Below are 13411 nucleotides of genomic sequence, written 5' to 3' on the forward strand. Positions count from 1 at the left end.
AAAAAAAAAAAAAAAAAAAAGATTTCCTAGACCTCAGAGTTTCTTCTAAACTGAAATCTATTAGTTACCTGACCATTTATTTCCAGACTAAATTTTAGAAGAGGAGAACCAGAAAAAAAGTTACATTGCCTTTCTGTTTTTATTATATTCATCCTCCACAAACAAGAGCTAAGACTATACTACTTGCAATTATTATGCTATTATTGACATTAAGCTATTGTGGATATATTGTTTTCTATACAACACAGAAAAATTAATCCTTTTGAAAAATCATGATTATTGTTTCTATTTTGGAAAGAAAGAATAGGAGCATCTGTGGCTTTCTATTATTGAGACAGCATGGTGAACTTCTCCCAGAAGCTCTGTTCTTAAGGTGAAAACAGTGAATTTAGCCATCTAACACCACAAACGCTGATATGTAGCACCAAAGAAGACACTGTGTTCTGAGATACAAGATAATGTGAAAATCAGATATATTTTTAAAAATCAAATTATATTTCAATATTGTAATAAAAGCAATAATTCCAGAATATTTTAGTAAGAAGTAGGTAAAGACAACACTTACTGAGAATACTGAGCATCTACCATTTTGCCATGACCAGTTGCTCAGGATAAGAATGGAAAGGTAGAATAAATCGCCTCAAAATGATTAAAAGTAAATAGAATTATGTACCAAGTATTTTGTTAGCATACGTGACACTTCTGTAAAGTCCTCATATTCTCCACCTTGAGAAAATATTAATTCTTAGTCACTTTCTTGTTGTTGGAATATAATACCAACGATTTAAAGGAGAAAAGTATTATTTTGGCTCACTTTGTAGAGATTTTAGTCCATAGTCAGCTGACTCCAATGCATGGCAGCAGATCAGAGAGGCATGGCAGAGGAAACGCTGCTGGGGCACAGCAATAGGGAAGCAGAGAGTCAAAGGAGGAGCGAGGAAGGGAGCTATAACCTTCCCGGTAACCCCCAGTGACCTCCTCTTCCCATCAGGCCCCACATCCTAACAGGACTAATCCACTATGAGGTACAGTGCCGCCATTTTCCACTCACCTCCCCAAAGTCCCACCTATGAGCACATAAGGCTCTGGGGGACAGGTAGACAGAAACCATAATTCTCTACTAGAAATTTATATACAATTCTATTTACACATATAATTCTTCTTTCAAGCAGTCTCCCACCTTGCCATCTCCTACTATTCTAGTAGTACATGATATATTACAAGGTGTGATTGAAATATGTGGTGAACGTTTACTTTTTGAAAAAATATTATATTAAAAGACAAATTGCCGTTTATACCCAAAAATACTTCCCCTTATTTCAAAAGCACTTCTCCCACTGTTCTTGCCACTTTCTGAAGCAGTTCTAGAAGTCTTCTTTTGTAAGTACCTTTATAAGGTGATGAAAAACACAGTGAACACTGCTGTTGAATAGCATCCAATGGAAATGTATGCTCATAAGAACATTACGGTACGTCCTCATTCACCTTATTCACTACATCTGGTACCATGTGACTTTTGGCTCATCCCCAAAATAACAATGACTGCAAGGTCAACATTTTGAATCCATTCAGGGGCTGGGTGGCTCAGTGGTTCTGATGCCTGCCTCACAGGCTCAAGGACCTGAATTTGTTCACCAGTACCAAAAAAAAAAAAAAATTGAGTCCACTCAGGACATTGATGCAGCCATAATATCACAACTAAAGACATGAAAGAGGACTTCAAGAGCTGCATTTCACAGCAGCACAGTTTGTAATAGCTAAAACTTGGAAAAAGCCCAATTGGCCATTAATTGGAGACTGAACAAAGAAAATGTGTGGTTTTTTTACATAAATGGAGTACTACTCAGCCATAAAGAATGAGAAATTAGAGACATTTGTAGCTAAATGGATACACATTGAGGCAATACGCAAGTGAAATAAATAGGACACACATGTGCAAATACTGAATAGTTTCTCTGGTGTGAGAAATTGGAAGTGCAAATAAGGATCAAAATGCACAATAGATCATGTGAAATAGGAAGAAAAGGTGCAAAGAGGAAGGGGTAGGGGTTGGTGAAAGAAAAGAAGGGAATGGAATTAATATGAGGAAATGAAAAAATGGAAACAAAGTCTTTTTAAATAGAGCGAGGTGGAGGGCTTGAAGGGAGAGCAGGAGAATGGAGAAAAAATAAGAATCAAGATATATTATGTAAATGTACAAATCTCCAATGATGAATGTCATTATATTGTACACCTACGATGTACCAATAAAATTAATTTAAAAAAAGAAAGTGACAAGAATAAAGGGAAAATGTATTTGAAGCAGAGGGTGGGGTAGGTATTCTGAGGTAGATTAATAACAATGTGTCTTTTACTGTAATAAATTTGCTTTTAAATATTCTTTTCATTTTCCATAATGTCTGATATACTGGTTGTAATAAGAAAAAAACAAAGATTAAAAACTTATCAGTCAAAAAAAGCGATTTTCACATAGGCCAGCAGTGTCAGGCCCCTCACTTTATGCTCATTCTGCAGTGGGTTGCATAAAGCAGAACTTCTGAATTGAACTGTTTTGACAACTACTATGACCATGGTCAATCAGTGCTACTGCCTTTTTATTAGTCCATGGACCATTTATGCTTAGACGATTTTTATATTTCAGGCACCCCACCTTCTGATATACATGTAGTTTAGTTGTTAGCTTAAATGCTGACATACACCAAGCTATTTCCCTTTGCCTGTCTAGCCTATGATATACATACATAATTGCAGATCATAGAAAAGAATTTATTCCCTACGTCTCAAAGAAACAGAGGGATAGCAAGTTTTCAACCAGCTTTAAACATTAGCAACAGTTAGATCTTCACAACATGCTTTATTTGGGGGAAAGAAAAAGTAAGCATGGCATAAGATGAGCTAGTTTTGCAATTTGGCTCTCCACTTACAAGCTTTAGACTGCAGAGAAGACTTTCTCTTATTAGCCTCAGAGTTATGACTGTAAATGGGGATTATTATCCTCATTTTGTATTATAGACTTGTCTTACAACTCAAATGAGATAATATAGAGGAAATATTTGTGAATTATTACGTACTCTATAGATGCTTAATATTAAAAAGTATAGATTCTTAATAGACCTAAACACCAAGCCCTGGCTAATACTTCATATATAGTAAATAATATTTCAGTGCCACACCCAATGAACAGTGGTGGTGGTCTAATAAATTAAATACACAAGTCTGTTGTTATCCCTGTCCCTTTTAAACGCAGACTCTGCTTATAACTTTTCATGTCACATAAATAAAATGATAATTCAATGATGATTACTTCATCATTGCCAAAAAATGTCCTAAAATAATTCTCAATTTTAATTTGTCACCTAAACTGAAGCATTGTCTGTGTTCTTTGTTTTCATAGATCCTTAGTAATTTAAAGCTGGTGCCATATCTTTGCAACACTTCCATTTGTGTCCCTTTGTGTGACACATTGAGCTATGTATGCCAAATCCAGTAAAAAGTTCATTGTGCAGCACCAGAAAAAAAGTGAACACAGAGCAGTATTTCTCTTTTTCACCACCAGTGTCAGATCTTAACCAATGAAATCAAGCAAACAAAGCAAAGCTTGGAGAACAAAAGAGTCTCTGACAATCAGGATATTAAGGATGCCTTTAAAACGGTCAACAGGAGCAGTCAACAGGAGCTGCTATCACGTTTGTAAAAGCAACATTATGTGAAACACTTCCCTTATTTCATTTCCATGTTGGAAACATGTCCATCTCTGCCAACTACATTATCATGTCCTGTTGTTTAGCAAGAACTCTATTAATTGCCTGACCATTTGAATAAATAGTCTGGGGATGTGTCTTTGGAAGTAAGCAACTAATGATCCCTTTGCTAGTGACTAATGATTAGTCTGGAAAAAAGGAGGGAACAGGGAAGAACATGGGTTGCTTATCTCAGTGCAGATCTCTTCTCCATAAGGCTACGACACTATCTGAAAAACTAGAACATATTCCAAATCATCCTGAACCATGTGGGATTGGTGAGAACCAAACCAGTGATATACTCTGGAAACGTCTATTGACAGCTGAATTTGGGGGAGGGAATGGCACAGATTAGTCCCAGGAACTTGCCTAGTTTTAATTTTTGTATTTACTTTTTATTTTACATTTTTATTTATTTGAAACTTTTAAAAAAGAGACTGGTAACTTTAATGATGGTTTACAACCAGAATTCCTAGGGAAAATCAATTTCCAGGAGAAGCTTTGGAGAAAACAGAGCCAAAACTGGCTCGACAATGTGCAGGAAGATATTTTCCATGATTGATCCATAATCTTGAGGCTGCTTACCAAGAACCATACAAAGATGGGCAAGCAAGGCGAAACCCAAGGAGGAACTCTCAGTTACTTACCCAACCCTACTCCCAGCTCTGCTGCCTACAGAAGCATCTAATTCAGTGCTTTATTTTGACCCTTAAAGAACCAGTCAAGATGTACTTACTCAATAACAATACAACAATACCTGCTCTGTTCCAATTTAGAGTTAAAAATATGCATATGTTTTATTATACTATGTCAATGACAACTTCCTGAGGATAGAAGTGAAAAGGGGATTAATACCCTTTCAGAGATGAACAAATAAGTTCATCGTATAGAGAGGCTCTGTGATTTGATGGAGGTAGCAGAACTTGAAATCAGAGCCTCTGACTGCGTTCAGTACTTTTCTCATTTATACCATACCACACAAAAAGTCTTCTAAAATCTTTTGTAGCAGTCTTTTTATTTACTTTTAAAATTTTATTTATTTATTTGTGTTACTGGGGATTGAACCCAGGGTTTTTGCCTCAAGCTACATCTCCAGCCATTTTTATATATTTTATTTGGCAACAGACCTGCCTAGGCTGGGCTTGAACTCACAATCTTCCTGCCTCAGCCTCCCAGAGTGCTAGGATTAAATACATGCACCAATATGCCCTCTGATATACATTTATTAGAGTTTTTATGAAGTTACTGCGGTACCTAGATAATAGTAACAATTAAACTAACAAATTTGCCTGTTGTTTACTGCCCAAAAATAGTCCAGTGAGAAAGCAAAAGTGAGCACAAAGAATTGAACAAATAAGTGTTAATATTATGTTTTAACACTTAAAGAAAAACCAAAACTAATTATAAATCAACCTTAGAGAGGAATATTTCACCATTGTCATTGGTTGCATAGAATCATTTGTTTGTTTGTATTGCTATTAATACAATATGGAAACTATCTGAAGCATAGGGGTAATTTACTAGGATTTGTAAAAACAAAAGAAGCTGGGATTTGCACAGTTCTATATAGTATTTGAGCCATCTCTCCTTGTACTGGGAGATGTCCACAAAAAAGTAGAAAAAAGAAAGGCTTAGCAAGCAACAGAAGGTATGTGGCCTTTCATTATAAAGCCCTATTTCAGACGAGAACTTTCTAGCACTAGCAAGAAATACAAGCTCGGTATCCACAAATATACTCTGAGATGCAAATTCAATTTCCCGGCTATAGCGGGATAATACAGAGGAGAGTCTAAATTATTTAAAAGGGAAGAGAGAAACTTACCTCTCCCCATGTTTTCTCGTGGCCTCAGGCAGGTCCCAGATGATGATCCTCTGCACAAAAGAGAGCACACACACAGTCAGATTCACTGAGACTGAGTCACTGCATCAGATAAGCTCCATTGCAGCTGATGTGGTCAACATGAGCATTTTGTTTCAGTGCATTCCAATCTTCCTTCCATACAAAAATGTTTTCTCTATCATAGATATTTAATCTCAGAGGACAGAAACATGGTATTCCGGAAAACATGGTCTCTAAATCAACTTACTATGATCTTTTTTATCTCATATTGGTTTCTGCCCGTGCCAAATAAAAATCATCACATTGGTCACATAGTTGCCTCTTATGATGACAGTGATATCAACCAAAAGTGGTGGACAAAAATGCCAAAGAAAAATAACCCAATGTTAATAACTGTGCTAGCATGTTATTAGCTTCCCTGCCCCTGGCTCCCCTTTGATATCATTCTGTGACAAATCCAATACCCTTTATAGTGTAACATTTTCCTGAATGGTGTCAAACAACAGCAACCCTAATCAAATTATTCCTGAGGCGAAACAGCCAACAGTGTTATTTCCAATAAATAGAATGAATCAATGTCCATGAACCACTGACAGACGAAAACTCTGGAGAAACAAAAATCACATATTGCAACTGCAGAAAGAGCTTGTGCATAGGGGAGCAGGATTTCTCTTTATAAAAGATGAAAAATCTATACATACACAGAAACTGATTCCATAATGTTTCATTTTCTTACAAGTTTCAATCAGAGAACTGCCATATATTTATTATCCTCATGTTGTGTTCTCCATATGGAGCTAGCACCTGAGAGGTAAAGCTATAAGATACCCTCTAAAAGCCCATTACAGATGAATGGATAAAGAAAATGTGGTATTTATACATAATGGAAGGAGAGGTGAGGGAAAACAGAATAGAAAGAATTAAGATACATTAAGCACATGTACCTAGCCCCTATGATGAATGCAAATATTACGTACTGCAAACATGCACTGAAAAAAGTTTAAAAAATAAATAACCTACTTGAAGTTAAGCAGGGACAATCAAGGAATAAGTATCAGACTGAGACCTGGTAAGTAGTTCTATGACACTTGGTAAATCATTTTGTATTTCAAATTCTTTGCAAAAGGAGGGAATTTCTATTCTCTGCCTCACATAGAATACCTATATGACCTGAAATCAGCATTTCTCCATTTATCTGATCAAAGTGGCTTGTCTTTAACACATCTTTTAACATCTTATGTAGCATAATAATAATGCTATAATTTTGGAAATAAGGTATAGCATAATTTTGGAAATATGGTATTCTTATTATAAGACTTCAGTGCCTAAAATGATAATGAGCAATGTGACAAAAGTACTTTCAAACTATTTGTCCTTTTTATAAACAATCAACATTTCTCAGGAGCCGTTTTTTTGGAGCTCATTTTGGGACTCTGGGCAAGGTAACTACAAAAGTCTTTTGCAGCTCAGAAATGCTATAATTTTCTAATAAGTTATTGTAAGACAAAATTAACAAAAAGTTAATCAAGAAAGAATGAGGCAGATTCTCAGAGAATTCTGGAGCTGATAGGAACTTTAGAAATTATCACTCCACCTCTTTTGAAAGCAGCAAACAATCCTCAAAATATCTCATGCAGGACACCAACTTATAAAACGGGTTAGTGTAGAACTCTTCAGGCTGAACCAGGATGGACCTGCTATGATTTTCCCTTGAGGCAGCCTGAATATACAGTCATCAGAAAACTCAATATTAATAGAAATGAGTTGGAAGGCTTTAGACAGCGTTAGAACATTTCCATATATTTTCAGAAAGGTCCCACACTCTTTCAAAATATTTCAATTTTAATTTTACTGTCAACTCTTTCAAATTAGATAAATAAAACCATTATGTAAGCATACTTATGAGACCTTTCTCACTCTAGTGAAAAGATATTAATAAAGTTGACCTCCTAACATAATCCATGTACAAATGAGAAGCCACAAAAGAGTTAAAGAGGGGAATGATGTGGTTCAACTTGGATTTTCAGAAGATATTTCTGGTAACAGAAGGAAAAAATTTGAGAAGTGAGAGTGGCTTGACCAGAAACTGTGATATCAGAGATATTAGATAAATCTGTCAGAATCAATGTCGTGCATTTTATTTATTTATTCTTTAATATTTAATAAAGTTATTTTGAAAGAAATCAAGCCCATTTCAGTTGTGCTAGAGGAAACCACAAAAGAAAGGATTGCCAGGCATAGACCAAGATTTTCAAAAAGGAATTGCCTCTCTAGAGGTCAGCATGGTGGAGATAAAAGATATCACTGGAGATAACCATCTTTCAGGAAAAGATGAAATCAAGGAGGCAAAAGTCAATACAACCAACCACCTCACCTAGCCTTGGAGTAGAAAGCTCCAAAGATCGGGATCTTGTTTTAAAGTAGACAATTTCTTTCAAGAAATATAGGACTCCTGGCCTACTGCTCATTTCAATCCAAACCCCAAATTCCTGTAATTTCAGGTAACCTGCTGCTTCTTATTTCAGGATTTAGCTTAAGCTTGCTTTACCACACTGATCTTCTACTATTCTCTATTTCCTTGTTTTAGCTAAGTGTATGTGTGTGTGTGTGTGTGTGTGTGTGTGTATAGTACTTTAGTTTTTATACTTTTCCAAGAATTATTCATCATTCTTTATTTTTAATCAAGTCATCTTCCCAAATCTTCTGCAAAGATGTACTAATACAAAATAATTAAAGCAATGGCAACATGCTTTAAAACAATAAAGCAGCTTTCAGCCAGACATTAAGGCACCTAAGTAAAAATAATCCACAGTAATATAAGCTCACCTATGTTTATAGCAGCATAGTTTGTAATAGCTAAATCTTGGAAATGGCCCAATTGCCCATCAACTGGTGATTGGATAAAGATCTGTTTTTCTTATATATACAATGGAGTACTACTCAGCCATAAAGAAAGGGACAGCAGAGACATTTATAGCTAAATGGATGCACCCCAAACCCATACTCTTAAGTGAAATAAATGGGACACATATGTAAATATCAAATTGTTTCTCTGGTGTGAGAAACTGAAAGTGTAAATATAGAACAAAATGTATAATAGATACTGTGAAATGGGAATAAAATGTTCAAAGGGGAAGGCAGACTAAGCATGGGAATTGGGAGAAATGAAAAAAGGGAAAGAAAAAATGAGAAGGACAAAACGGAAACAAAGCTTAAGTATATAGGGAGGGGTGAAGGGGTTGAAAGGAGGGCAGGGGAATGGGAAAAAAAATAAGAACCAAGATATAGCATGTACAAGTACAAATTCCCAATGATGAATGTCATCATATTATATAACTAAAATGTACCAATAAATTCAATTAAAAAATCAGTTTAGTGGATTTATGTAGTCTAGTATTAACTATCTTCTACAACCAGATTCTGCTTATAATGGTTATACTATACCCCAGCCAAATCAGCCTCTATTTATCCCTTAAATACATTTTGAACTTTTCCAATTGTCTCTACTCATTTCTTCAACATTATCTACTCCTACGAAAATTACATAAATTTTTGAGTATCAGTAGTGAAGCCTTGCTTTCAACCTGAGGAGGAAGTAATCTTTTTCCTTTGAATTCTAATATAATACCGAACTTATCCCATCTCAAAAACATAAACAGTACATTTTATAGAACTCTGTTCATTCCTGTCTTCAAATTAATCCAAAAATATTTGGTGAGTGTCTTTTGTATTTAACTGGTCCTGTTCCATTCTTCAGAGCAGCAGTTCTCAAGAAGGATTAATTTTCCCAAGGGGGCATTTGGCAATATCAGAGATAGTTTTTTTTTTCAGCTTTGAGTTTATTGGAACATTTATGATAGTTTTGTTTGTCACAACTTGATAAGTGTGCTCCTAGAATCTAGTACATTGAGGCCAGGGATATTGCTACACATTCTATAGTGCAAAGAGCACCTTTCTACAATAAAAATAATCTATTCCAAAGTATCAATAATATCAAGGTTGAGCAGCTCTGCTTTGAAGTTGAACATAAGACAATTCTCTGTGTATAGTGCAGTGACAGAATGCTAAAGAGGACATTCTCAGTACATTCAAATAGGAGTCATCAGTCCACAGTGCTTAGCATTTTTTCTCTGGGTGCATATCTTATCTAGGGAAGTCATGCTGGCACTGAGCAGATTTATATTACCCTGACCTTTTAAAATTTGTGTTAACACTTTATTAATTTTTTAGGGCTTACAATTTATTTTTCCCCATTGAGTTTATTAGCACATTTTAGGTATACAGTACAGTTACATTCATCATTGGGATCTTGTACCTTCACATGATATGTCTTGGTCCTTGTTTTTTCCTCACACCCCTGCTCTCCCTTCACCCCCATCACCCTTCCCTATTTACAAACACTTTGTTTCCATTTTTTCCTTTTTTCACACTTTTTTCTTTTCCCTTATTTCCTTTCCCCTCCCCTTCCCACTTCCCCTTTAGCCATTTTCTTCCTATTTCGCACTCTCAATTATAACATTTGAACCTTATTTACACTTTTAGTTTTCACACCAGAGAAACTATTCACTATTTACTCAAGTGTGTCCTATTTATTTCATTAAAGAGTATAGCCTCAATGTGCATCCATTTAGCTTACAATTTAGAAATGACAACTTGACAATGCTCAAATGCAATGTTCAGTACAATACTTAACTAAAATAAGCTAACATCCAAGTTATTAGGAGCCTGGCATCACTAAAACTGCCAACCTACAAACAGGAGCGTACACTACAAAATACAGGCTGAGTGCTGCAAAGTAGACACTATGTTTTAGATGGAGAGCCAGACCAATCTTATACTGATGTGCTACAATCTGCTATTATTTCAGTTCAGCAAATAGCAAACACCATTTTATAACACTGAATAGTGTGAACATGGATTCAATAGTTATTACATATTAAAATAACAAGCAAGGTATTAGAAGCTTCTTTTATATACTACTTCTTTGGTGAGCTAAAATTTCTTGAATATGGAGCAATAACAATAGCTTCTAACATATTTTTGTCTAATTTTTGGAAGTTATATCTTTGAGAACTGTCAAGATTTTTATCATGTACTGAAATTTTTTGACTATGGTGTCTTGAGTTGTATATATGAAAGTTGTATGATATGATTTTCATATACTCATCTTGCTACACATTAACACAGTGCAGTGATGACTACAGTCATGCATGGCCTTTTAAACAATGACAGGTTGTATACATTCTGATGAAGAGCTCTAACAATAGGTCAAAGCATGAGCTTTACCACCAAACATACCTGAATTTGAGGCTTGGCCTACTTATTCATTATCTGACTTGGCCAGTTATTTAACCTCTTTAAGTTTTGGTTCATTCACTTATTATGAGGTTATTAATAGCAGCTCTAATCTCATAGGCTTTAAGGGAGGCTTAAATGAGAACACCGATAACTGCTCTTGATATGAGAAAATATGACCCGTGAAAACAATAGCCGAATTTGGCATTTTTTCTCCATCCCAGAATATTTTGGTTCAATTTGGTTCTTGTAGTTTAGTTGTTTACTTGGTTAAGCCAGTTCAATAAATGTAACTACGACTACTTAAGAGAGAGGATATTATTGTTATTTAACAAGATGAATTTTGAAAATTGAAATTTAATGTTTTTGCTTTAGCAGCACTAGCTTTGGGTTACACACCCCCACACCCAGATCTTTAAGTGCTCTCTGTGCTATTTTTCATGTCCCTCATATGCTCTCACCCTCTTTTTCCCAGCTTCCCTGTGACAGTCTGAAAACTCCTATTCCTGGTAGTTATTATTCTTCTGGTAAGTCTCCGAGATTCAATTATCGCTAGCTTTCTCTATTAGTTTCAAAACACTGCAGGCTACATTTTAATTTATAGAGCAGCACTTCTATGTTGGCTTTATTTTTCAGCCACATAACTCTCTTATGGCTGGTTGGGTAGGTCAATCACTAACTGTCTCCCACCGTCCTCAGATCAGTATAGTAACTTCTGGCCACCCTATGTAAGGCTTTGCCAGTTCTAGTGTCTAGTTCTTCCCCAAGCGTCAAGGTCCTTCTAATTGTTGAGGGCAAGAGGGCACAAGGGACCTGCAGCATACTCTAGAGATGAGGCATTCACTGGTGTACATTCTCTGCTCATAGCATCTCTTACAGGCACAGATGTCTTCAGCTGCCTCAGGGTTCTTCTGTAAAAGGTTTATTCTACTAGCCCTCTGGGAGCTTCACCTCTATACCTTTTCTGATGCCACATTCTTCAAATAAAAATTTGGTAAAATAAAAAGTTGGTATTCGTTGTGTATCTACTGCAATAAGGCAGTTTCATTTACATCATAAGTACTGACAATGATTCTACTAAGTAGGTGCAATAACAACCATTCACAAATGATAAAACGACTTTCTGACATTCATGCAGCTAGTTAGGAGGAGCATCTCAGGGCTGTTTAACTTTTCAACATATTTCCATCAAAGGTGCTAATACTGAATCAATGGTTTTCACAAGCAAACTTATGTCAATGGTATCCAGATCAAGATTTAGAAACATTCCAGGATCTTAACCTAGGGTTTTTGACACTAAATCCTAAGTTCTTTCAGTCACATATGTAGTATTTAGCAAGTATCTCCTTGATGCTTGGTATTATCACTAATTTTGCTAAAAAATGGGGAATTAATTAATGGCAAATAAAACACATGTGATCCCTAACATAATGCAAATTATATTTTACAGGGGAGTCACATTTTTAAACTATAAAGGAACTTAAGCTCTGGAGAAGAATTTAAAGTTTAATATGACTCCAGAACAGCAAGCAAGAGAGATCAAGCAACATGCAAATGGTCATATCATTCCAGGCTTCACTGCCTGGGAAAACATTTCTACTTCTGTTATAAATGCAGTGGAAAACTATTAAGTGATATCCTGAAGTTCAGAAAACAACCTTCAGCACTCGCTTAATTCTTCACCAGATCCATCATCTCAAACGTGGAAACACAATAAGGAGTATAAGTGTTTAGCTATAGGATCATATATAAATATCTAGATGTAGAATATATAAATATTAAATGCTAATATAGTTCATAACATTAATAATACCAATAAAATATAACATTATCCAATATTTTTAATCCATATATAATACGTAAATATTTATACTTGCAGCTTTCCACTAGGCAGCTGCACCAAAATGCTAACAGACGTTTCTAAATTTCCAGATATTTATTTCCTAGAATCTGTGGCACAAAAGCAAACCAGTTACGCAAATGAAGAAAGGATATTTGTTTCATTTTGTTTTTCAGTCACCCTCAGATTTTGGTACAGAAACATATATCAAAATCATCACACTCATCTTTTCAATTCAACAGATACATAGTATATCTACTCAAATTTATATTGTAGGTAGACACATGAACAAAAATCCATGACCTCATGAAAGCTACACTCTAGAAAGAACATAATTTATGTGCTCATTTATTTAAACAAGCAAAGTGCATAATATGTTAAACAGGAATAAATAGCGGCACATACCTAGGAGAATATAGTAAGATACAAAGCAGGACAGGAATTATTTAAATAGTAATCTATATAAATTCTTCTTTTCTGATACCATCTTTTACCAGTTTATTTATTTATGACACGGTAATTATTATACACCAAAGGTCTCAAGACTTTTTTGGTAAAAGGTCAGAGTAAATATTTTAGGCTGTCAAGGTTTCTGTCATAGCTGCCTACTTCTGTTAAGCAGTCATAGAAATAAATTTGTATGTGGTTACGTTTTAGTAAAACTCCACTTAAGGACACAAATTTGCATTTTATGGT

General features: G+C 35.2%; 1 protein-coding gene across 1 annotated transcript in view; it reads right to left on the bottom strand.

The window, feature by feature from the left end:
- Positions 1 to 13411, bottom strand: part of Prrg1 (proline rich and Gla domain 1) — a 100277-nt gene that overhangs the window by 49284 nt on the left and 37582 nt on the right. Inside the window, exon 2 of the mRNA XM_010636191.1 lies at positions 5563 to 5612. Coding sequence (XP_010634493.1) covers positions 5563 to 5572 — 10 coding nt within the window. The 5' untranslated portion in view covers positions 5573 to 5612. The remainder of the gene's footprint in view (positions 1 to 5562; positions 5613 to 13411) is intronic.

This window comes from Fukomys damarensis, unplaced genomic scaffold (assembly GCF_012274545.1).
Source record: "Fukomys damarensis isolate Sample0158 unplaced genomic scaffold, DMR_v1.0_HiC HiC_scaffold_39, whole genome shotgun sequence".
Classification (NCBI taxonomy): Eukaryota; Metazoa; Chordata; class Mammalia; order Rodentia; family Bathyergidae; genus Fukomys; species Fukomys damarensis.